The 25,369-nt window shown below is 36.8% G+C and overlaps 4 protein-coding genes across 9 annotated transcripts in view; 2 read left to right on the top strand and 2 right to left on the bottom strand.

Moving 5' to 3' along the window:
- LOC140757888 (uncharacterized) overlaps window positions 1–9,168 on the top strand; it is a 228,496-nt gene extending 219,328 nt beyond the window's left edge. Inside the window, exons 2-4 of the mRNA XM_073093759.1 lie at window positions 2,701–2,931; window positions 6,713–6,800; window positions 7,872–9,168. Coding sequence (XP_072949860.1) covers window positions 2,701–2,931; window positions 6,713–6,800; window positions 7,872–8,016 — 464 coding nt within the window. The 3' untranslated portion in view covers window positions 8,017–9,168. The remainder of the gene's footprint in view (window positions 1–2,700; window positions 2,932–6,712; window positions 6,801–7,871) is intronic.
- On the bottom strand, window positions 413–2,805 carry Daao1 (D-amino acid oxidase 1). Of its 2 annotated transcripts, none has more exons than XM_073093757.1 (2): window positions 2,687–2,805; window positions 413–1,516 (listed from the first exon to the last, which is right to left on the bottom strand). In XM_073093757.1, the coding sequence occupies exon 2, from the start codon at window positions 1,508–1,510 to the stop codon at window positions 500–502; it is 1,011 nt and encodes a 336-aa protein (XP_072949858.1). In that variant the 5' UTR covers window positions 1,511–1,516; window positions 2,687–2,805; the 3' UTR covers window positions 413–499. The 2 variants fall into 2 exon arrangements, with proteins under 2 accessions (XP_072949858.1, XP_072949857.1); XM_073093756.1 differs by lacking the exon at window positions 2,687–2,805 and adding an exon at window positions 1,825–2,001 and having other exon boundaries at window positions 415–1,516.
- LOC140757887 (uncharacterized) lies at window positions 3,048–6,166 on the top strand. Its single transcript, XM_073093758.1, has 3 exons — window positions 3,048–3,398; window positions 3,499–3,650; window positions 4,351–6,166. The coding sequence occupies exons 1-3, from the start codon at window positions 3,222–3,224 to the stop codon at window positions 4,619–4,621; spliced, it is 600 nt and encodes a 199-aa protein (XP_072949859.1). The 5' UTR covers window positions 3,048–3,221; the 3' UTR covers window positions 4,622–6,166.
- A 98-nt stretch (window positions 9,169–9,266) lies between the features above and the next one.
- The window catches only part of Fmr1 (synaptic functional regulator FMR1), a 29,325-nt gene continuing 13,222 nt past the window's right edge, over window positions 9,267–25,369 (bottom strand). For 2 of the 5 annotated variants that reach the window (XM_073093752.1, XM_073093750.1), the window contains exons 6-15: window positions 23,816–23,902; window positions 22,764–22,911; window positions 22,034–22,192; window positions 21,495–21,632; window positions 20,610–20,760; window positions 19,372–19,459; window positions 16,555–16,744; window positions 15,968–16,079; window positions 13,374–13,472; window positions 9,267–11,446 (exon numbers count right to left, since the gene is read on the bottom strand). In XM_073093752.1, the coding sequence (XP_072949853.1) occupies window positions 11,253–11,446; window positions 13,374–13,472; window positions 15,968–16,079; window positions 16,555–16,744; window positions 19,372–19,459; window positions 20,610–20,760; window positions 21,495–21,632; window positions 22,034–22,192; window positions 22,764–22,911; window positions 23,816–23,902 (1,366 nt within the window). In that variant the 3' untranslated portion in view covers window positions 9,267–11,252. The remainder of the gene's footprint in view (window positions 11,447–13,373; window positions 13,473–15,967; window positions 16,080–16,554; window positions 16,745–19,371; window positions 19,460–20,609; window positions 20,761–21,494; window positions 21,633–22,033; window positions 22,193–22,763; window positions 22,912–23,815; window positions 23,903–25,369) is intronic. The other 3 variants (XM_073093753.1, XM_073093751.1, XM_073093754.1) reach the window with 2 other exon arrangements.

The raw sequence follows: 25,369 nt of genomic DNA, 5'->3' as shown, positions 1-25,369 counted from the left end.
ACTTCACCTACCCGCATCTGTTTTTAAACTGTAGTATCAAATGAGTCACTTATTACTTTAATGTAACGTTATAAAAATGTGATATCGTTAATATCCAAGCTTCTTATTAACGACGATAACAGGAACAAGATCAACGGTAATGTTCTCTTTGATGTTACAAATAAAAGGGGCGCCCTTTACATACGACACTACTACCCTATTTATTTTGTTTTTTAGAAAAATATTGTTTGATTCGATTGTATTATTTTTCTAATAGCTACATGATTTTTAATAATGCACAGGTACATAACCTGCCATAGGCACCTACAATTACCTGTAACTAGTTATTATAGGTAGGTAAATATTACAAATAGTTCCTATAAAGACGTAAACAAACAATAGGTGATAGAAATTAGTGGTGATTTTTTTTCATACGTTTTATTTAATAATGAAGTAAGTGACATTAGGGTTAATTTGTACTATGGTATATTTTAAACAAGAATATATTAAAAACCACCATTTAGACCTTACTCCTAATATTGCTCTTAAAAAGATCGACACCAATTTTTACAGCATCCATTGCTGTGCCTGGAGCGCACATCACGCCGTAACCCCCATGACCGTAGCAATGGACCACCTTCAAACCGTTAATCAACTCTCCTTCAACACGAACAGGAACTCTATGTGGTCGTAAACCAACTTTATGTTCAATAATTTCAACATTTTTCAGTGCTGGCAACAATTCACAACTTCGTTCGAAAATGGCTGCCGCATCATGTTTACAAACGTTCATATTATAACTGTCGTACTGCCGCACACCTCCCAAAGTAGCAATATCATCAAAGCCCGGAATAATATAAGCATCATAATCTCCATAAAACGCCGTTTTCAACCACGGCACACGGGCTTTTATTACCTGACCTCGAATTGGGACTAAATCAAAATCATTGCACAAATATTTCGCGCCCAATCCGGTACAATTAAATACCAAATCGAACCTTTGTGGTAGTGATGTGAAGCTATCGATTTTCCCTTTCACTATTTTTCCGCCATTTACAGTAAACTTTTTCTCTACCCATGGCAGGTATCTTTCGCATCCGATTTTCAATGTTGAAAAATACGAGCCATACTTCCAACCCTCGCCACAAATTTTGAGTTCATTCTTATCAGCAGGTCTGTAAATGGGTACTAAATCTTCAATCAAATGATTTCTTGTGACTTGATAATTTTCCTTCGAGAATATGTAACTGGAAAAAGACATGAGGCCGGCTTGCGGAGCCTCAGAAGATTTTAATATTTCTTGCCAGTATTCCCAAGAGTTATCAATCCATTTCTTTGTAATCTCTTTAGTGGAGCCTCGGAAACTTGTACCTGGTCTAAACATTCCTGCAGCCACAGCACTGGTCGTGTCTTCTTTAAAACTTTCTGCTATTATCGTGACTTCGGTGTTCCTCATTTCATTTTGCAGTAATCTTGCAGTTGTCGTGCCCACTACACCTGCCCCGAGCACAGCTATTTTCGGTGACTCCATTTTTATCTAAAACCATAAACATTATGTTTTCGTTTACTCGCGATATGATAATGTTAATGTTACATAATTTGGTTGATTACAGAAATGATTTTATATTTCTATATTATTGTATTTTACCACAAAAATAACAGTTTTGTTAATCGGTAAACTTATTAAATTATATCGTCCAAAATCTGTCATTGTGAAAAAAATATAAAATTATTAGGAAAAATAATTCGATAAACAACTGAATTTCCATGTATAGCGTACATGGTATTCCACACCCTGTTACTCAAAGATTTTATATAAAGTAGTCTATTCTGCACTGTACTCACATGTAGCAGTGCAATCAGGAGGAACGAGTCAATATTCACTTAGCGGAATGACCGCTCTTGCGTCACACGTCCAATCTACTACGAGACTCCAATCAAATGTAAATGATGTTTACTCTCTTTTGTGGCGATAATTCCGCTAGAGAGAATCGCCCGTCCCCCGCCGTTATATCTCAATGACTGTGGACATTATATTGGCTCCGTAAATAGATTGTTTGACAAGTGTTATCAATGGAAACATAAAATATATGACTAGTGCATGTTAATAAATTACGTATCTTCAAATTAGCTTATTGTTCTAAATCAAACAGTATAGTTCTAAATGTTGATATAAAATTGCTCTGAAACAATTACAAAAAATGAAGCATGTTTAATAAATTAAGGCGTAACATTATGCCGATTGGAAAGCATTCACATTCATTATACTGCAATATTTTTCAGAACAATAATAATAGAATTTAGTGTATTTTTTTACAAGTGTAAAGTAGCTTGCGGTTCATTTCATAGTAGTTAGTGGTCCACTATACAGACCTTTGAAACTTTTAACTATTCTAAAAACTCAGTTGGACCTAATAGTCATTACTAGCAAACCCTGCTACAATCAAAACTTTTTTAACATAGCTAACTCTTTACATTAGTAATAATTGTAAATATTACACGATATTTTTATTTCATTTATTAATGTTTAATTTGCAAGCTTTTTAATTTTACAAATTATTGATTTAGAAATAAAAATCATGTTGTTAATTATTATTTTAACGCATTATACCCTATTTCCCCCATCTATTTCCATAAAAATATGGACCGTTTTCCACATGGAATGTGTAAATTGACTATAATTCTTAATTTTATTTTAATACTCAACCTCTTTGTCCACAGAAGCACGACCGCCTCGCAAAAACTACAATCAACTGTCATCGAATGAGAAACTCGATAACAGGCAGACTGAAGATATTCACATCGAAGAGGCGCAAGCTGACTCGGACGGGAGCAGCACTGATTTAGACGACCGCGACACGCGGGGCGTTTGCCCGCCTTGTGCGCATGATCGATACAACAACAACATACGCAGACACGTTCACGACGACTTTAGCGACGATACGGATTATGGTACGCGTCATTTAAATCGTAATAATATTTAAGCAATACACTTTAATCGATTACGTTTTATATAGTGACGTTGGTTTCAACTCGCACTTCGCATCACTAATAATGAAATTGACAGCTGTCAGCTTGTCAGTTGACCGTGTGTGGTGTCACAGTGAATGAGGTCATGAAAGGGGCAGAATAATTTTGTATTTTCCGTGGTATTTTGATGACAGACTTAATAAACGTAGATAATTACACTATTAAATTGTCCGTGAATCTACAATAGTGTGTAAAGGAGGTATTAAATCGATATGGCGAACTTAAAATCGGATTTGGACGAGTACTTGTTGCAAAATGATCGTCGCAGCAAGTTTAGTTTCTCAAACTTCACCCCGAGTTTTTTGTCTAGAAATAGAGATGAGACCCCAACGAGCAGTCACTCGAACGAGAGTTGGTTTGAGAACGTACAGAAGGAGTATTTCACTTTGGTAAGTACTGGCTGATTTACTGAGATTGCATTGTTTACACAGCGTTAACTGTGTCAGCGATGTACTTGTATTGGTGCTAATAGCGATATTCGTGTTTCAGACCCGAACGCAGCGGTTCCTCGGCTTCGGAATATGTCTGTTCATCGGAATCCTATGTTTTACACTGTCCTTCCTCTATATACCGCTGTTGTTACTAAAAGCCAGGAAATTTGCGCTACTCTTCACATTAGGAAGTCTATCCTTTATATTTAGGTAAGTTACTCTTCAGTAATCCAAATGTATTTCTTTTTGATTCTAATATTTTTACATACTATTTTGCTATTTACCATCTATGCGTAATATTTGTGTACCTCATATACAATTTATGATTACTTTCTAATACTTTCTACCCCTCTACATGGTTGATGAGTGGCAGCACCTAATGCGCATCAGATGCATTCTGGAGTATAACTATAAATTATAATAATATAATAATAAGTGAAAAAGATGTACCTCCAATAACACATGACAAAAGCCTTTGTTCACAAATAAGCATAATCTCATACATACTTCTGTTTTTAAAGCAAGCTTATCAGACGATGTGTCAATACTTTAGTCTGTTCAATAAGCTATAAATACAACAAATTAACATAAAGATATTAGTTTACAAAGAACTTATCTGTATTGGAGTTTGATAAACTAATAAACTACATTCTTTGTAACAAAACAATAATTTACAATACATAAAAATGTACAAAGTGATTATATACATTTTCCAATATAGGTATTAAATAAGTCATAAAATACTACTGCTACTAATATTATAATGTATATCTATAGTAAACACTTTGTTTCCTTAAGAAAAACCTTGAGATGAGCTGTCTGCTTCCTAGATTCATTTCATCTCATTTATATTATATTTGTTGTTCATGAATGATGTACAAAAAGTAATAAAACATTACTTCTTTTACAGCTTCAGCTTTTTATACGGACCTTGGAATCACATGAAATCAATGTTTTCGAAAGAGAGGGCACTTACAACTTCATTGTATGGTTTTACATTGATAGCAACACTCTATTCCGCACTACATCTGCAAAGCACACCTTTGACAATCATCTGTGCTGTTGCCCAAGTGCTGGCACTGCTTTGGATGCTGATGGGATCCATCCCAGGTGGATCTTCAGGAATGAAATTCTTTGGCAGTATGATGAAATCATCAGTATCAAACACACTGCCCATTTAACAGAGATTGAAAGAAATAGTGCACTTTAGTGGACAGAAGCCTATGCGCTGTGTGGTGTTTGAACATTTTTCCTATAACTTTACTTTTACTTGATATGAAATGCTTATTGGTGGATAACAAAGATTTTGTAAGATACTGTCATATTATAAAAATATTGTAAGCAGTGTAAGGAATTTAATTATTATTTTTTATCTCCTTTTGCTCATAAGACTTGGTTTGGTTTTAGCTGTTGTGTATTTCTACAGAATATAATATTATGAATAAGTTACTCAATTTTGTCAATTTGTAGACTTGCCTAATTTGCTCAATATATTGTAAATGTACAAATTTGTAACAGCTGGTAACATGTAGCATTTTAAAATTGAATTGATGCAAATGTATTTATAATGACTTAATGAGCATTTCAGTTGCCTTATATTACCAAAAACAAAATTTTTACTAGTAACTTTTTTATTTATTACTATAACATTTTAGCCTATTGGCAACTAACTACTTCAAAGTCTAGGTATTTATATTATCTTAAAAACATACTGAAACTTGTATTCAGAACATAGAATTAAATTCATATTTTATGTTTAAGTAACTTTTAGGTACTAACTTATTCCATTTTTGGATTCGAACTTCTGATTTTTTTGTATAAAATACTTCCTTTATTATAAAAATTGTGTAATTGTGTCTTGGAAGTAAAATTTTCCATTTTACTGTAGAATAGTATAATTGTAAAAAACTTGTCATACCTATTTTATAAGACTAAGACATATCCAATATTTTTACTACAGAATAAATGCGCACATATGTATCGTAAGTTACATCAGACTCGGCGATAGGAATACAATACGTTCGTACTTTTTTTCCTTCTTTTATACATTACTATAAATATGCAGATATAATTGGTGCTACGGTGACGCATCACTTACGTCAGCCTTCTGCTAAATGTTAGTAACAAAAAGTTTTTTTAAAGCACACTCATTCTTGTCATAAGTATGTACATGTAGTACCATGAAAGTACCAGTTTTCAAAATGGCCTAAATCTCCATTACCAGTATCATCTTATCTAATTTGGATTGTCTGATAGTCAATAATATTGACTTGAATTATAATTATTATGTACATAGTGTTAGTAAAAATATAACGAAATGATCAGGGTTTAATGTAACTATTTGGAATCAGTTGGACATAATCTTAATCTTATCACTAATACGAATGGCTGTTCCTATTTTTCTGATGACCCCAATTCCCTTAAGATTGTATGATTAAACACATGCAGATATTTTTTGTGAAACTTAACTAATAACAAAGAAGGAAAAGAACGGTATTGTCGTTTAACACGTGTAATACAATTTTAAATAGAAACAATGAATTTATTTACATCGCACATTAAATATGCTAGTACATCTACACAAAGTTGTAACCACCCTCTCAGAATATCCTTTAAGCAGCTAAGACATGCCCAGTATACATTTTGTTGTTATAAAAACAAACTTATAATAATAAAATTGAAGTGTGCATTATACTATATTTTAAATAAATTATATTTTTCCTCAAGGGATGTGTTTGATTGCAAATTTTCTTACACGCTTTTTACTGTTCTTATAATAAGATCAAAATATGAGAAAATCAACAAAGAACCGTCAATTTCTGGGCAAATCAGATACTGTTAGCCGCGGAGATATGCGTTTTAGCGAATCGCTGCGTTCGCTCGAAGTATCAAAAATGTAAATTAGAGACTGCACATGCCTAGTATGTTTGTGAATATCTGCCTTCTATCAGACCATAACAGACATTTTTGTTTGTGGCGGATCGTTTGATCGCAAACTCTTAGCTTCTGAAAAGCAGGATGTCAGTTACTAAAAGTGGCAAGTCTATGGGTTCTTATTAGATTAGACTCCTTCCTACTAATTACATAATCTGCTTTTGTTAAAAGAAACAAAGGAAACACAGTTAAAAGTAAAAAGTTGAAGCTAAACGAATCTGTACTAAGCCCACCACAACCTGCTGAATGTGACGATAGATTACTCTTTAGAACCCTACCACCACCATAATAGCCTCATGTAAATATTTATTTCTAATTTTTCCTACTAAATTTCCCAGATGAGGCACTAACGTGCAACGTGTGCGACCGGTCGTTTTCCACGCGCCGCGCGCTTAGCGACCATCAGCAGAAAAAGCGACACTTTGGGTATTTCTTTTTTAATTTATAGTTTTAAAATTATTGCTTGCCTACTTTGACCTAACGACTTACTTTGTGTTGATCACACGCCAACTTATAAAGTATGATTACCTAAGTTGCATAAAAATTAAATTGTGGTATGTAGTTTCTGTTAAAAACATCATCACGTTACCTCTATATTGATTGTAACTATAAACTTAACTCACTGATTCACAAATGCAGCTGCATATGCATACGTTGATATTTTGGTACGCTGGTTTAAAAACTGATAATGCAGACATTGGTAACATTATAATAAACTGCAAAGCGTAATAAAATTAGGCAATTATTTTAATTCGAACAAAAGATAATGCAATCAAAACACAAAGCAAAACTGCAGGATGCAGAAATTGCAGCTCGAATTTATGAATAAATCTATAGTTTGATACATAATTAGGTGTCCAAAATGTAAACAAAGAAATGTCACTGTCAAAATTAACAAGAAACACAAACTTTAAAAAACTCAACAAAAAACGAAAATTTATCAAATATACACAATTTAACAAACGCATTATGTAAACGAGAAAACATTAGAGTTTGATCACAATCACGAAAATGAATAATATCAGTTACGAAACTAAAAATGACAGCACAAGAAATGTCTTGGATTCCGATTGTGTTACCATTATCACATTTTAATTTTCTACCATAAACTTTGTTTTTTATTATTATTACTGTATGGAACGAAATCGAGGCGATATAAATATTAAAAAATGTGAATCAATCTTAATTTATTTAGATTATTATTTTATTAATGTTGTATTACTTAAATATCGACAAAAATAAAAACTACCATTTCTAACGTATTCTCTTGATAGGTCAACACCTTTGTTTACATTTTGGACACCTAATTATGAATCAGAGTATATCTATCATCGCACACTTTAATATTAAAAAGCTATAGTAGCGACATCTATAACAAGTTGGAATCACCTATCACAATATGCTCTTGCAATCTCGCTATTACATCTGAAACCAACACGTTAATTTCAGCTGAATAATAACCAAACACTCATCGAACAACGTTACACATGATTACAGATGCAGCGCATGCGACAGCCTGTTCCCATCGCTGATGGCGCTCGAGCACCACAAGGAGGAGTTCCAACACTGGAGCGACTCCTCATGCTGCACGCCCTCAGACTCCGAGGACAGCGAGCACGAGGACCGCCACCGCCTGCTCTAATGCCACCACCTCATTGTTGCCGGGGACAGGCCCGCTCAGCTGGGCACATTTGTTTAAACTGATCATTGGCCTATTTTATGGATATCGGGTATAATTGCAAGCATAAAATGTCCGAACTAACACTACTACAAAAGGGATGCAACTTGCTTTTTAGTTTTAGTATCAAAGGCGCAACAAATGTTACTTGTGTAAATAATGTACCAAACGTCAATCATACCATTAACTTTAACATATATTCATAGATTGGCGTCTAAAAGGTTTAATACATCATGCTAATTTAATAAAATAATTTTAAATACTTTAATACAGCAGCACACTAGATTTTCCTATCGTGGGTGCCATGAACTCACAATAAAGAACACTAATCAAACACACAGATCAGAAATGTAAATTCGACACTCAGATATCTATCTGACCGAGGATCGAACCCGTAACTCTGCGTGTGAGAACAGCCACGCTGGATGTGGTTTCTTTGTAGGACTCGCGAGGGCGATGAACATATGTTCGGACATTTTTCAGTGAATTGATTACTAAACCCGATATCTATTTGATGGTCAATGAATGTAATGCTCTTGTTATGTTGCTTGACAAGCAACCGACCACGGAATTAGGGTGATGTCAGCAAATACTTTTGAAGTTTTCTTTTATGTAATGAGTACCATATATACATTTTGTATGTGTAACAATGGAGTCCAATTAATAAGTTATGTACATCATTGACCTAAGAATTACACACTGACTTAAGACTCCCTATAAGGAACAATGACAAGTATACTCCTACAAAGGAAACATAAGCGTTGCAATATGTTGTAATAATCCTAAAGGATTGTAGAAATGTACGTTTTAACATCTAACTTTACAAGATCTACATACAAATATGGACTCACACTAAGTTTGTTAACCTAATATGATGTGGATTCTTCTGCCAGAAGATGATTTTAATTATTTTAATAGGATCTAATACTTCCTCAATTATAGCACAAGTTGAATTCAAATGGGATTTAAAATTCCAGAATATAATTTAGACTTGTTGCCAGTGACGATGTCTTGTGAAATGAAGTTAATACGAAACTGTTTTACATGTTGAACGAAATTTAATACAATTTTATATACTGACATACTTTGTACACCTACTATATTATGTATTACTTTGATAATTTGAAAATTTGAAAATTCATATAGATACTTGTACTATAATAAATAAATAATAATATTATCACTTTAACTACAGGTCATTCTAATAAAAATCATTTTCAGTTGTTGTTACATTTTGTTTATTACCAAACAAAAAAAATCACCAAAATTAGGTATATCATGCAAAATGTCGTGCAAAATCGTAATTACTTTGTAACTCCAACTCGCAACTCCAATTTTTTACATTACCCAGTACTGCTTACTGGGGACAAGAATTTCCTTCACAAGTTCTTTATCATTGGCAGTACACAAATTGTATGGTCAAGGGCGCGTACACACCGGCCCACTGAACACCAACGAGGGGTTTCATTGGCGTTTATACAGCGAATCACTATCGTACCGTCCATTGGGCCGGTGTGTACGCAGCCTAATGCGAATTTCCGTTACTGACATCACTCATACAATCAAGTCATGTAACTGCGAAAGATTACAAAGCATTTATTTTTTCAAAAATATTGTAAAAAAGTGCTTATCCTACGGTCAAACATTCGTTGTTTGATACAGATGTTGTCGTAAATATCCAATAACTATCAATCGTGTTCTTACTTCTCTCTAATTAATCCTCACTGACACAGTTAGAAAAATCCGAATATAAAACTATATACTATAACGATTCAGTCACAACTCGTTTCAAATTATGATCAACATTTTCAGTAAAAACGGGTTGTAACTGAACCAACTTTACAATTGATTCCTACTAACGGTGCCAGCAACGTGCGAACCGTAAGAATATGACAGCGGATACTGGGCATTTACGGTAACATAAACAATACTCATGTTTATCAATTATCGACACGTTAAATACCTGAAAGTTAACAACATATCAAGAGAGCTACATTTATACAATTTCTATTGAAGATGGACCCACATTAGCACCAAATTTTCTTGTATTTTGCCATGTACATAGTTTTAACATCTTAGGGACGATTCACATCTGACGGAACGCACTTATTATGGAAGCGCAATTTATTACTCTTAAATAAAACTTAGGGGATAAATAAAAAGTTTTATATCTGAAAATGCGATCCGACAGCTGAGAATCGCTCAATCGTGTTTATAAATAACCTTAGATAACATTATAGATCTTGCGTAAGGAATTTAGAAACATGATCGAAAGGCAATTATACATTGTATCGAGGCCTGTGTAATTAAACGAGAAATGTGTATAGTATAGTTTCAAATATTTTTATTAATTGAATTTGAATGTCTATATTACATAATTATACGTATATTTAGGATTTTACTTGTAGAACTGAAGGTGTCTTATACACAATGTGGGCCCATCTTTTCCAATATCTTAGAAAGCATATCTGTACTTTTGTAAATATATTCCGTAGTGATATCCCGGCAATAATGCATATCGAGGTGTTATTTATCGTAATGACTGATGTAATTATCATTGTAAATATTTATTGTCTAGTCGTCAACCAAAAAGGCCTTTGCCGTCGTATAGTGGTTCTCAGAGCCGAGGTCAATGTTAGTCGTCTAATTGATGTTAAAGTTTCAAATTACTTTTAACTCTCAAGTAAAATGTCACACTACTTTATAGTTTAAGATACAATAGTTTCAATACAATAGTGACTAAATGTAAAGTATAAAGAAAAAAATAACCTATTTTCGATTCGACAAAGTGGGTAATTTCCGGTAGTTCAATGGGAAGGTCTTTTTGGAAAATAATAAAAGGTACTCTCTAATATCGAACGTAGTTTTTTAAGATTCTGAGTGTAACATTAAATAAATTAGCGGATTCCCCTAGCCTTCCCCGAACCCGATAGCGTCACATATCATCATAGTCATCGCGTCACTCGTCGGCCGCGTGGCGCCCGGCGGACGAATAAAAGGCGGCGGAGAATATGTACAGAAACGTTTATTTCATAGGAAATCACATAACCACAGAGTACGGGCGACGGCTCCGCTCTCCCGCGGGCGGTCGGACACGAGCTCAATTTACCATGTCGTCGAGTAGCAATCGGGAATACAAATCACGAATCTCTTACAAAAGCATAACGCGTCGGGCGCGGAGGGGCGCGGCGGGCGGCGGCCTACGCCGTGCCGTTGAGCAGCGCCTCGCCCTTGCCCTTGCCCAGCGCCGCGCGCGCCTTGCCGCCCGCCGCCGCGCCCGCCCCCGCCGCCGCCGCCGCTCCTGCTGCCGCGCCCGCGCCCGCGCCCGCCGCCGCCTGTGCGCTCGCACCGCCCGCGCCGCCGCCGCCGCTCACTCCGTTCTTCCACCCGCCGCCTGTAACACGACACCGATGTTATTAGCTACCATGTATACAATAAACATTTATCTATGTACGTGCGTTCTTTTAATTCAACGCCCCCTGTCCTACTTGAACAAAAACCATTTATTAAGTATTTACATTGTACTACATACTATTTAAATTGATTTTTGCAAAGTAACATAGATTTGATATATTAAAGCACACATGAATTAATTAACACAAAACTGTTACACCTATAAGCGAAAGTTATTTCGAAAATAAACACTATATAAATCATTTAATACAAATTACTATAAATTTGTACATACAAAATAAATAATGCTGTTTCAATTTAAATATTCAAAATTACTCAACCCAATAACGAAGAACACGAAAATCATATTTATTTACTCAAAATAATAATATAAAATATCGAAATGGTGAAACGATAGCAAATAATTTAAACTTTTTCTAGAAACAAATTAATTTAACAATGTGTCAGTAATTTATCTATACTTAATACTTATATATTTTTTATCAACAATAGCAAGTTACTTGAAGCCTATTTCAATCTTCAATTGTATTCTTGATTCATACAAATGTTAATAAATATAATTTATTGCTATGATTATATCGTTTCATCACTAATCATAAAACACAAAAAAATATAAAAAGCCAATATTTAAATAATAATAGTAACATTGTAAGTGTAACAAAGCCGCTGTGCAATGGCCCAAAATAATATTAACATTTGTGTAGTACTGAGTATTTTACATCTAAATTTGTGTGAATTGTATGAATCTGAAAATTTTACATCCCGTGAATTACAATTAGATTTTGTATATAAACCCATGCAATACAACTACCACATTGTTATTCTAAAACTAAATAAAGTTGTTGGCCACCAGTTGATGGGATCACCCAATATATTAAATGTTACAAGCAAAATGATGAAGTCATATTACCAGTTGACGTAGACGTAGACAATATAAATGTAATATGAAATGAAATATATTTTACGGAGCAAGAATTTAAATGCTATAAAATGGAATTAATATATAATTTACTACATGCAATTTATACCATCAATTGTTATATCTAATATGTACATTTAATAATAGTGATCATGGGGGAAACTGTGTTAAAAAATAAAACGTTAGATTCACTCTCACCAACCCCAATATTACTTAATTTAATAAATTGATTATTACAATTTAACATTCTTTTTAATATATCAATCGCGTTATTTTAAATGATATAATAGCTTCTTTTAAGTGACATGTAACGATTGCGTGACATTTGACACAAACCAATAAAAACATCCCCGTTATTTATAAACAATCTATCCATTTTTCCTAACAAAGACCAATATCAGTTTTTTTTTTAGTAGGTAGAAAATGTCAAAATGCAATGTTTGGCACGTAAAGTCCGCGCTTAACTTCTAGTCCGCTCTGAATACAGAAGCGAGTCGCGTTGCATAAAAATTTGATCATTGATGAGTTAATACATTTTATCAATTGAGTATGAATAACGGGCGTTAGAAATGATCGACAAGCGCGTAAGATCGTTTGTCCACCGCACCGTCACCGAGCCGATACCGAGAACGAGGTTATTTCGGACTGATTTTTTTAATGTCGTGACGGTGATAGTTTGTCCACCGCGATATCGGCGGTTTATTTTGTTCCAGCTGTCACGCGTGTGACGGCAGCGTATGGACTAGTTCCAGTGTGTTTTATATTGCCGGCACATCGGCCCGTCAAAATCTCGGTGCCGATCTAGCGGTCACGCTGATCTACTCGAAATATCGGCGGCCGGGATGACGGTGCTCGGGTGACGGGCGTGCGGCGAACAAGCGGCTATAGTAAATGTATGTACGCTACGTCGGCGTCGTCATTAATTATCGGTATCGGCTCGGTGCCGGTGGCGGTGGACAAACAGCGTAAGAATCGTTTGATGATTTACCGGCAGCGTCGGCGGGTGTCGCGCGGTTACCTGCGTGCCGGCGGCGGCGGCGGCGCGCGGCGGCGGGCTCGGCGCGGCCCTCCGACGACGACGCCGACTCTGCACACCCACACCGCTTATGACCCTCCAGCCCTCCGGCCTATCACCGCAAACGGCCGCCGCCGAGATACAGGCACACACACACACACTCCCGCACGCACGCGCACACATCATACGCACAGACATACACACATACACACACACACACACACACCCGCACGCACACAGTCACACACGCACACACACACAGTCACACACACACACACAAGTCGACGCACACAACAAGTAACCATACACTATCACGGACTAACAATACACACACACACATGAGCCACAGACACACACACAAACGAACTCACACTTCCAATTGACTATACACTATCGTACTATAAATTTTAAATGCATACACATACATTCCATATGATACGCATACACACAATCATTCGCTTTCACTCATTTCATCGCACACTCCATTACACATTAAATGATGCGAAACTTTGACATCTATAACCAGGTCCTTAAAAACACAGTGGTAAATTAAAGTTGATCCCACGTATTTATGATTGTACCTTAAGATCTAAGCAAAAATAGTATTGACTACGTTTAACATAACATTTAAAACAGTTCAAAAATTGATTAATAACCATGAGCATCATACAACTGCAGAGAACCACACAAATTCTTCAAACATTACTCCACGCTTTTATGCATTTATTTGCTCACACATACTCCATCCATACATATAGAAACATACACAACACGCACGTTATGGCACGATACGATAAACGCTTGCCAATTCTGAATGGCCAACTGTATAATCCATAAAACATTATTCAACAAATATAACTAATATTGGTGCACTGCAACACTGCAGCATTAAATTACATGGTGTTATGACATGATGGACGCACATAACATCTATTTTTATGTATTCGGTACTAAAACATTTCTTAAAAACATACATTATGCATGCATTGTTCACTTACCCTCACACCAGTCGATAAAAGCATGCTTCAAATATTGAATTATGTCTAAAATTATAGAAGGCACCTAGTATAGAACGTCTGTATACATACATCTACCTCACACCTTTTCAATGTTTATCTGGCAAAAATAACATTGATAGAACCTTATATTCACTAATCCGTCACCAGATTACTATATACTATCTAATCCCAGACCCATTCGAAATTACAAACAAAATTACCATCCAGAATTAGCAAGCAAATTATCCAACATCCATATAAATAGTGTTCTTAAATTGGTGATATTTTTCTTTTCGATAATAGATAATAAAAAGAAATTAAAAATTATAATAATTGTCATACTTAATAGTTTAAATTATGCTCATTTACATTGGAAAAGGCCAAGCTATTTAAAAAAAAATATTATCCATTTTAAGAGCACTATATAAAATACAATACATAAATTACATAATAAAAATTCCACTTATTTCTTTATTTTCGCTGTCTTAATGTACTAATTAAAGTGTATTAACCAGGGGTGCAACAACATAAATAAACACTAGAAATAGATACATACATAACACAACAGTAAACAAGATATTCTACTCGCTACATTTTAACTAGCACATTCAGTAATATTTTCAGATTTTGTGTATATAAAATTACTTTATAATATTTGTTATGTTATGGTCTTCTTTGTGTTGCTTAGGATCTCAAATACATTTTGTTGAACAGTGTTACAGACGAATTTTATTGTATTTATTATAAATAATACATTAACATTTATAAATAACTACAGAAACCCTCTCGAGATCCATACAAATTCAAATTTTAACGAATGTTGAGTGTTAAAGATATTTTAAATGTTGCTAAGCGAAAAGAGGACATAATGAATGAATCTTGGCAGGGTCGCCATGTAATGTTAAGGAGCAGGCTCGTATGAGGCGTCTTGTTTAGATGATGTCTTTATTATGACTAACTTAAAACTACTCTAACGCTAACTTATATAACGGCTTAGCTCTACAAAGTCCTCATTATACTGATTTCCAATCACACTTTTATCATATAGTATTTGTTAACTTGGCAAGATTCGAAGAAGATTGTAAAGGAGAATTGCATAACTATTGCTACTTTTAAATATTTCAAAGTTCAGTTTTCGAACGTTAGACTAAGGACACACGGAGTAGTTTTCAGCCATCTCCGGGTGCTCAAACGGAACATGCATTAATGTTGTTTTAAAATAGGTGTCAATTTTGTAGCGCGATTTATAGCCGCAGATTAGTTTCTTTTTATTTTTCATTATTAGTAATGCTACTACTCAATATATATTATTATGTTGAGTAGTAGCATTACTAATAATGTTATTAGATAAAAAAAGGGTGCAGCGATGTTGCTTGGGAGGTCGAACCAAACAAAGGATTCTATAACCTTTATCGTCTGCAGATTTTCGCGGGGGTGGGGCTGTAAACTGCTCCGCGAGTCCTTTGTTTTTGGATGTCTGAATGTGAATGTGCACGTGTGTCGTGTAAGTCATGTGTGTATGTGTGTGTGCACGTGTGTCGTGTAAGTCATGTGTGTGTGTGCGCTCACCCCTGTCGGCGCTGCTCACGTCCTGGCTGTCGAGCACGGAGCTGTCGTCGTCGGTCTGCCGCCGCCCCTCCCGCGGCTCGCGCGCCTCGCGCACGTCGCGCCGCCGCCCGCTCTGCAAACAACAACGTTGCGCTATGACCATGACTGATTGCATAACGTAATCTATTTTATAAACTAATACTACATACTATATTTTTGAAATCTGTGAAAATAAAACTTGGGTTTTTTTTATTTATTACTAGCTGACCCGGCAAACGTTGTGTTGCTATAAAAATAAAAAAAATGTTAAGGGTGAACAACCCTTATCACTTAGAGGTATGAAAAATAGATAGTAGCTGATTCTCAGACCTACTGAATATGCATATAAATTTGATGACAATCGGTAAAGCCGTTTCGGAGGAGTACGGTAACTAACATTGTGACACGAGAATTTTATATATAAGACAAATTATACCTCCTTTTGTCTTAAAATGTAAGGGGGCACAAATTATAACTATTACTTTAAAGTAGTTTAAAGATTCCATTACATACATACATAGATAGATACAGGTTAGGCTAATAAAAGCGTGGTAACAATCGTAACTAACCGCGTCCCTGGCGTCCCTGCCGGCCTCGCGCTGCTCCCTGGGCTCGCGGGGCTCCCGGGGCTCGCGGGGTTCGCGGGGCTCCCGGGGTTCGCGGGGCTCGCGGGGCTCGCGGCCGTCCCGCGGCGGGCGAGGGTGCGCGCGCCCGTTCTCTAGCGGCACGCGACGCTCCTCGCCGCGACGCTCGCTCGATCTGCGGGACACCACGGGATTTTTAATTACGGACTTCACTTAAACGTTCAAATTTATAACGAGTCATGCCATGCCAGCCGAGCCACAAAAAACGAGGTGCAAAATAGTCCAGGTTAATGAACAGTGCTCCTGTAGAAACTCCAATGCATAGGTCATTTCATCAACCAATAGTGCGCCACGAAGCTTTACGTATACCACATGGGATCTTCTACTTAATATTTATTTCGCATACTGTTGATATTTCCGCTAATACGCTCTCAATTTACATCGTCACCCGTGAGTAGTATGTTAACACTTCTATACAGTGTCATACGTTTCATATCATCACTATTTCGTATGACAAAGATTTTAGTATGACAGGCACTAAAAGTACTTAATAATTATAATTCATGCCAAAATTAGACTAACAATAAAGACAACAAAAAAAAACACCTTTCCCGTGCAATAAATAAGTGAACTTTGAATGCACACATTTACCATCATAAACCACATATAATTAACAAGCTTACTATACATGCAAATTGACTAATTAAACATTGCAGCATGTTAAAAATATAATTAATTATTATTGGAAATTTCTTTTGTTAATCAAAGATCAAAGCGCACAATACATCAATTGGGGAATGTGAAAATTAAATATTATCGAAACAAATGTGTATATTTAAACATGCCGTAAGTAGAATGTTGATTTTAAATACAGTTCGTAGTATCAACATGCAACGAATACATTACATTTTGTTCTAAACTTCAGTGCAATATATGGTTTAGAAAACAATGTGTGTGCCGATTAGCAGCGCCCGTGTGCAAACACAACACTTATTTTATAATATTTTTCGAACTTTCACATATTTCGATGTCCTAGCTTGTCATAAAGGCGAATGACGCCTCGTAACATTCTCTTATCTGCAATGTGATCTAGCCAGACTGTTAACATGTTCTCGCAACAAATAGTCATAAATTGTGCAGTGTTAATCCTTTAAGACTAGCTAAACTACAATCAATACCCACACTTATTTTACAAACTTGTGAAACAAAATGAAATCAACTATAAAAACATTTTTTTCTCTATTGATGTAGATCATTTTGACCATGCACTATTATCACACTCAATACAAAATTGTAGTTCTTAGAAAGCGGATGCAAAAAACAAGCACTATAGTCAAACACAACAACAAGAATTTAAACACAAGTATGCTTACATTATCCTTGAGTGCATGAAATACAAATGCGGTCTAGATGTAAATAAGCAGAATGTAACATTGATGCACATTATAATTAACATTAATATTAGATACACAAATAAGCGTAGTGAAAAATGATATGTAAATGAAAGCATTAAATAATTATCGCTTTATTTAAAAATGTATTACATAATGTTAAAGTAAAAAGTGGGAATTAGGAAAATAACGGAATTATAAATTCAAGCAAATTACGTCTTTTCATTGATTGTTAGAAGGCTCCAATAAAGTAATAAATGAATGGTTACTATGGAAGCAATTTTTATATGGTCGGATTGAAAAACAAGGTGTGGAAAAGATTGCAGGAAATGTGGGTAACGTGTCCTTAGGGAGTTCTAAGTGGCGTGTGGTGTGCACGTTTATGAAGATGGAGTGAATTAGCTCCAACTTCATCTGAAACAGAGAAGTGCTCCGAGAAAGGACAACGCCTTTGGGACCGCGGAAGAATGCAATCGCTCAGCCGCAGTCCCAACAAGGTCGTCCAGAGGACATCTTGGGATTTTAACCGGTAAGACTTCATCATATCTTATGTTACCCCAACGACAGAATGGAACCTTATGATGATGGGTTCCTTGGGGCGTGCGCTCTGTCCACGTAAAAGGCTTGGAGCGAGCAAAACATATAGGTCACGTGGGACATAATAAAGCATAACGGGTCCAATGGATGAAGGCACGTTGATACAGGATGGTAGAGTCCGCGCCAAGCTGCTAATCCGTTCCGAATATAGAAACGAGTCGCGTCACAATAGCAAATTGTAGGTATTAACGGGACGAACACAGCGCGGGACCCCCCTCGGCACCTTCTGCTGCCCGCTCTCGCCCGCGGGTACATAGCTGCGTTAGTGTGCCCTTACGTTGCTACGGAGTATATGCCTTTTTTTACGAGGGGGAAACCTTCAAAAGGTACCACCTGCCGTGGGAGCGACACGAGGTTAGGTGGGAGTCTTACCGCACTAAAACCCCCCCGGTGGCTGTCCTTGGCGCTGCGTAGAGGGCTCCGGGATCTTCAACGGAACACAATCGGAGTCTTCTTAGCGCGGTGCCCCGTCGGGCTTCGCCCAGGTGAGCTTGACGCTCGCCACACCGGTGGGTACGAAGGTATGCGACCACTCATACCGATGTCCATCCCGGGGTCGCTGACCGGGCGGTTCGAGCTCCCACTCTTGCCGCCCGCAACCCCGGAAGCCCCCTTTTAGTCGCCCCTTACGACAGGCAGGAGATACCGTAGTCCTTTTCTACTTCCGGAACCAGAGGGAAGACGGAGTATATGCCTGTATTGTGTTCGACCGCGTTGGCTCTCTGACTGACACCTGCGCGCATTACTTCAGAGCGGACTAGCAGTTTGGCGCGGACTATAACAAACGTGATATCGGAGCCGGGCGGACGCTCACCTGTTGGGGCGCGGCGGGCGCGCGCGGCCGCGGTAGGAGCCGCCGTCGCCGCGCTCGTCGCCCAGCTCCGGCGTGGTGCGCCGCCCGCCTGGGAAAACAACATTTCCATAAGTATACAACGTGTGGCGAATCACATGTTATGAAAACTGTATTTGTCTTTGACAATTTGTAAATTTAAAAAATAAGCTATTTATTGACTTTTAAAAAAGAAGATTAGTAATAAGAGGTATTAATGACTTTATTAAAGACGTGCCATTCCTGAATACTAAATTGGAAAGCGTCTAAAATGTCTCCCTTACTTCACTCTTCAAAACCAGAATACAACAACTGTTAACATTGCATAAATTATCCATAAATTACCACCTATTTCTTCCTTGTAACGTTAAACGTTGCTGTGTTTTGGTTTCAAGGGTTGCATGGTAAAAGGGAAATACTTATCAATCATTCCAGCTTGGTTCTCAGGGGTAGCGGCGGCGCACTTGTGGACGACGTCAGGTAGGAAGCTTATGTTGCCTGAGCTTGATTACAGATGTCCATAGGCGGCAGTAGCCACTTCCCATCAGGTGGAATATATTATTATACTGGTCTGCTACTTTTATATTAAAAAAAAACATGTGTGACAGTTGTGTTGCCAAAAAGGGTATGATAATTTTGAAACCTTTTCAATACCTATTATGAAAAGGTAATATTTCAATCCAGTAATAGTATAAAATTAAAATATAACCGACAACGCAACAATGTATAAGTGCACTGCTGGCGACTAAAAATTAAGTATAAGATTTATTGAAACAATAAACATTTTCACATTTTGTACATTCGTAAACAACTGCAATAGTAAGAACTGTGTCGCAGCTAATTATGCCTCCTTTGAACGCAAAGGAAGTTTGTTTCAAAATCTACAATAACACTGTATAATATACGATAAGGATGATTATAATCTAGGTAAATATTCTATAGCCCTAAGAAATAGTGACAACCTGGAAAAGCTACTGGTGACAGGCAAGGTGTCTAGAGACCCAGAGGACGCAGCCCAAAACGATGGTCAGACCAGGTATTGGACCATCTAAACATACCAGTCAGTGAGGCGACACATCAGTTCACTAATCACAACTCTGGAGGGACGCTATAAAGCAAAGAAGTCACGTTCCTCAGCATCGAGGGACCGACTAAAGAGAGAGAGAAATATTCTATTACATGTATTATATTTCTAGTAAATATGAATAATGGCAGCGTCTCACCGGGCGGGTAGCGGTGCGGCGGCGGGCGCGGGCGGCGCGCGCGCGCGGGCGGCTGTCCGCGCGGCGGCGGGTAGGACGCGGCCGCGCCGCCCATCACCACGCGCAGCTGCTGGTCGATCTCCTGCTTCTCCAGCCGCAGCTGCTCCACCTCCTGCGCGCACACATTCATAAAATATAATAAAAAAAAAATTAAAAAAAACCTTTATTCCTTACATCTTATATATAACATTCTCGTGTCACAATGTCTACCGTACTTCTCCGAAACGGCTTTACCGATTTTAACCAAATTTTATATGCATATTCAGTAGGTCTAAGAATCGGCTACTATCTATTTTTCATACCCCTAAATGTACCCTGTACACTTGTTGACACTTAATATTTTTTTATTTATATGGCAGCACAACGTTTGCCAGGTCAGCTAGTAATTGTATAATAATGATTCATACGATAGCCATGGTTGTACACCACTTTATCCTCGGACTAAATCCTTATATCAAAATGGCAAAATTACTCTACATTTTTGAAATAATCTGATAGCGTAGTAACTTAATTACCCTATCGTAATATAATATACTTAATATTAACAAAAGCAAAATCACCAAATTGAATTTGCACAGATGTTCTCGTCACAAATGTGTAAGGATTGGAATGAGCTTCCTCCTAAAGTATTCCCAGAACATTATAACATGACGAAATTCTTCAAACAAGGTGCAAAAAGAACTCTCCTTCAAAGTCGGCGATGCAATGCAATTTCGTCTGATGTTGCAAATGTCCATAGGGAATGTTGACTACTTTCCATCAGGTAGTACGCCTGCTTTATCGTTAGGCTCAACTATAAAAAAATGTTACAATAAAATACAAACAGAACATAAAACGATATGGTACCTTAAGGTGCGCCACATGATACTCGACGAGCACCTTGGCGTTGGTGATGTTCTCGCGCGTGCCCACGAACACGAAGGGCACCATACCCTCCTCGCGCGGCGCCGTCGGTTGCGGCTCGTTATCACCCTCCACTTTCACCTGAACGTAAACAAGTATTTAACTTTTTAAGCTAATGTAGTAATATGCACCTTATGCTAAGAAGTCACTAGTGCCAATGAACATCTTTGTTGTTGTAAAGATATGCATGTCTAACTCCATAGGAATATATTTTTTAAATGTTATATGGTTGACTAAAAATGAGCCATCCGGGATTTATTACTGCTCAATGATTTTAAAATAATCACTTTTATTAAAGAGATCTTTATTTTAAAATACTCCTGATTATTTAAATTAACATTGAAAAAATTAAACTATAATCACACGAAAAAATGCTCGTCAACCACTTTCATTACGAAAAAATGGTTATTGAGTATACACAGGTAAAGAACAGGTAAATGTATATTCAAAGTATAGGTGTGTGTAAATGAGCATATCTTAACTGTGCGTGTACTCACGCGCACGACGCCGCTCTTGTCGACGATCTCCTGGATGACCTTGCCGTTCTTGCCGATGACCTTGCCGACGAGCGCGCGCGGCACCTTGATGGACTCCTCCGCGTACTCCAGCAGCGAGCGCGCCGTGCGCACCGCCTCTGTCGACTGACGCACACTTACACATCACCATGTCACGTCGTCCCAACGACACACACGCCGACAAACAGATATGTACATGTATACAGTCTGCACGACATACACCATTGCATTTCGTTCAGTTTTGTACTTGTATGAATGATCGCTATTAGGCGAAGTGTAATACGAATCAGTTTAATATGGTATTTATGCGCACAATACTTTTAATGTATACTATTGATATACCTGAGTGCATATCCAAATCCAAACATTATCTCAAAACCGGTAATGTTTGAGCAAACGTAAAGACAAACAAATACCTGCACAGCTAAATGAAAAATAAGTGTCCACTTGTGATTTGAAAGTAACATTTTGTAAGTAAACCTATCTGTATGGCAAATCCAAAGAATTAACAGATCTTTACAATACTTTCGCGCAAACCTAAGCAGATTTGTAAAATATAATAATTAAAACTTTTAAACATACACAGAATACGTTTATGCACTGTAATACTCAACATATACATTTTTTAAATATTACTTATGTAGCTAATTCGGAGCAAATGTACGTTCGTATTGGTTTTGTGCGTAGTTATCAGTACCTCTCCGCAAATTTTGAACGTGCACGAGACCTCCTCCAGCTCGATGTTGGTGATGCCGGCCACCTTGCGCGCCTGCTGGATGTTGGCCCCGTGCGTGCCGATCGCCAAACCCATTAGGTCCTCGCGGACACTGAACTCGTCTGAATACCTGGATATAATCACATTTGAAATATATTATTAGTTGTGTTGTTACTTAGGTTCGTTATGGATATTTGTATGTAATACCTTTAAACGAGCAATACTTGTATATATATTTATATCGACGATCTCGGAAACGGCTCGAAGGATTTTCTTGAAATTTTGTATTTAGAGGGTTTCTGGGGCGATAAATCGATCTAGCTAGGTTTTATTTTGAGAAAATGTCGTTTAAAAAAAACATAATTATACGGTCCAATTGAGAAACCTCCTTTTTTGAAGTAAGTTAAAAAACACAGAGCAAAGCTCGGTCACCCAGTTACTATATAAATAAGAGTCCTAATGCGCAATTTACGAGTGTCCTTTTGTAGTAGTATCCCTGCAAATATGATTTATCTAGACACACTACTAAATATATTCGGATGGAGCTACAAGAAAAGATACTTTGTTTTTGGATTTATAAGTTATATATTTTGCTATTGTATTTAAAATAAATATAAAAATAGGTTTTAGTTAAAGTCAGGTGGGAGAATAGACCGCAGCGCGTTGTGCTAAGCAATGACGACAATGCACGATGGCATTTGGGATGCTAGACAAGCAAGAACGGGCATTGAAATAAGGATTTAATACATAGTCCACACATAGCATAGTACGAGTGAAGCCAAAGGTAATTAAAATGTATGTAAACTAGCTGACCCGGCAAACGTTGTGTTGCCTTATAAATAAAATAATAAATGAAAGAAATTTAAGAGTGAATAACCCTTATCACTTAGTAGTAGTTGTAGCTGATTCTCAGACCTACTGAATATGCATATAAAATTTTGTGAAAATCGGTAAAGCCGTTTCGGACGAGTACGGTAACTAACATTGTGACATGATAATTTTATATATAAGATAAAAAAATTATAGAAACTTACCCTCCTTGATTGTGAATTTTTGTTGACTCTAATTGTCTTGCTGCCTCTTCAGTCTTTTTCAACAATAACAGCTTCTGAGCTAGATTCCTGAAAATGTAAAAAACATTTATAAACACTTACAAGTCAACAGAAACTTTTAATACAAGTTTATTTTCTTGCAGGAATCTACAATTTTAGGGACATATGTGTGAGATTTGTCAAAACATTTAGAAGAGTATTTTAATACACCTATCTTTTAAGATCATTTAAGATAAGATTACCTTACTATATGATGTATGGGAGACGCAAAACAGTTGGATCATGAACGTAACACACATTAAATATTGTGGAGTTCCAGACTAAATCATAACATATTTTATTAAAATATATAATTATGTTAAATATTTTATCAAAAAATATATGTATGAAGTCTATACAATCCATCTCGACAAAGCTTGAAGTCGGGGACCCTGACCCTTCAGCTGTCTTTAATATAAGCACAAAGCTTGCACATTCAATGAGGTCTCCTTGCACACTGACTGCACAAACCCTATACAAACAGACACTAAATGTCAAATTCATTTGCTATCTGTTTGCTTGTGCTGTAGGTGGGATTTTGTTACATATAAGGTTGGAATAACATCAATACAACAGTAAGGTGCAACAGGATGGGAACCACCACCTTACCTATTTCTAGCGTGAAGCAGTTCTTGCTTTTGGCTGGAAGGGTGTAGATGCCAGTGGATTTACATATGAGGCCAACATCTTTGTCCTCAGAAATGGCAATTCATCTATGATTAACTTCAGATCTATATTATAGAGCTGGTTACAGATTCCCATAGGGGTTGTGACAACTCATTATTAGACAGACTGTATGGTCGTAAGCTACTATAAAAAGGTAAAGGTAGTGGTAGTTCTGGTATTTCTTCCAAATAACATGAGTGTTAAGCGCTGTTCTGGTTTGTCTGTGGTGGTGGCGGTGGTGGTGATGTGGTAAGGAAGACACACTTGCCATAAGCATTTCAACTTAGCCCTCAAGGAAAGCAACAACTCTGGCGACTTCACATGGTACTAACATTATCTGCGGTTAATTAATAACCATGGGCGACACTGGCCACTTCCTATCAGAATGCGGGCATCCTCGTTTGCTACTTCTATATTAGGAATCAGTAGGTAATTATTTTTAAAACAAAAAACAACTCGACTACTTAAAAAGTAATTATTGGAAAAGTGAAGCAATGTACCCTCCTATGTAACTACCACAATTTAGACGAATCCAACGACATCTCATTATGTTAAAATCCATCAAGTAGTTTGCGATGTACGGCTTGCCAGAGAATGAGACATACATAAATAACACTCGAAAAACATTAGCCTCCTCAGTCTCCTCCATAGATTAGTAAAGATTACTCCCTCCTCACAAGAAAATGTAACCAGTTTTGACAATTGAAATTGTCACTGTCAAAAATATTACAAAAAATGTAATTTTTAGATCATTTACGAATGAAACGAAATTTTTCCTCACTTTTTCTTCGAATTCGTGGTTTTGCACCACTTAACTGCGCATGTTAGCAT

This window comes from Epargyreus clarus, unplaced genomic scaffold, assembly GCF_041222505.1.
Source record: "Epargyreus clarus isolate Ecla_fem2 unplaced genomic scaffold, WU_Ecla_fem_2.2 ptg000005l, whole genome shotgun sequence".
NCBI classification, from domain to species: Eukaryota; Metazoa; Arthropoda; class Insecta; order Lepidoptera; family Hesperiidae; genus Epargyreus; species Epargyreus clarus.
Note: the sequence above shows the minus strand (reverse complement) of the source record. Positions and strands in the feature narration are given on the sequence as shown.

What these genes read in the sequence shown, in the direction of transcription:
- Daao1 (XM_073093757.1), bottom strand. Translation starts at nt 1,510, where the DNA reads ATGGAGTCACCGAAAATAGCTGTGCTCGGGGCAGGTGTAGTGGGCACG.
- LOC140757887 (XM_073093758.1), top strand. Translation starts at nt 3,222, where the DNA reads ATGGCGAACTTAAAATCGGATTTGGACGAGTACTTGTTGCAAAATGAT. An exon ending in AGAAGGAGTATTTCACTTTG is followed by an intron (nt 3,399 to 3,498) that starts GTAAGTACTGGC and finishes TTCGTGTTTCAG; the next exon opens with ACCCGAACGCAGCGGTTCCT. An exon ending in AGTCTATCCTTTATATTTAG is followed by an intron (nt 3,651 to 4,350) that starts GTAAGTTACTCT and finishes CTTCTTTTACAG; the next exon opens with CTTCAGCTTTTTATACGGAC.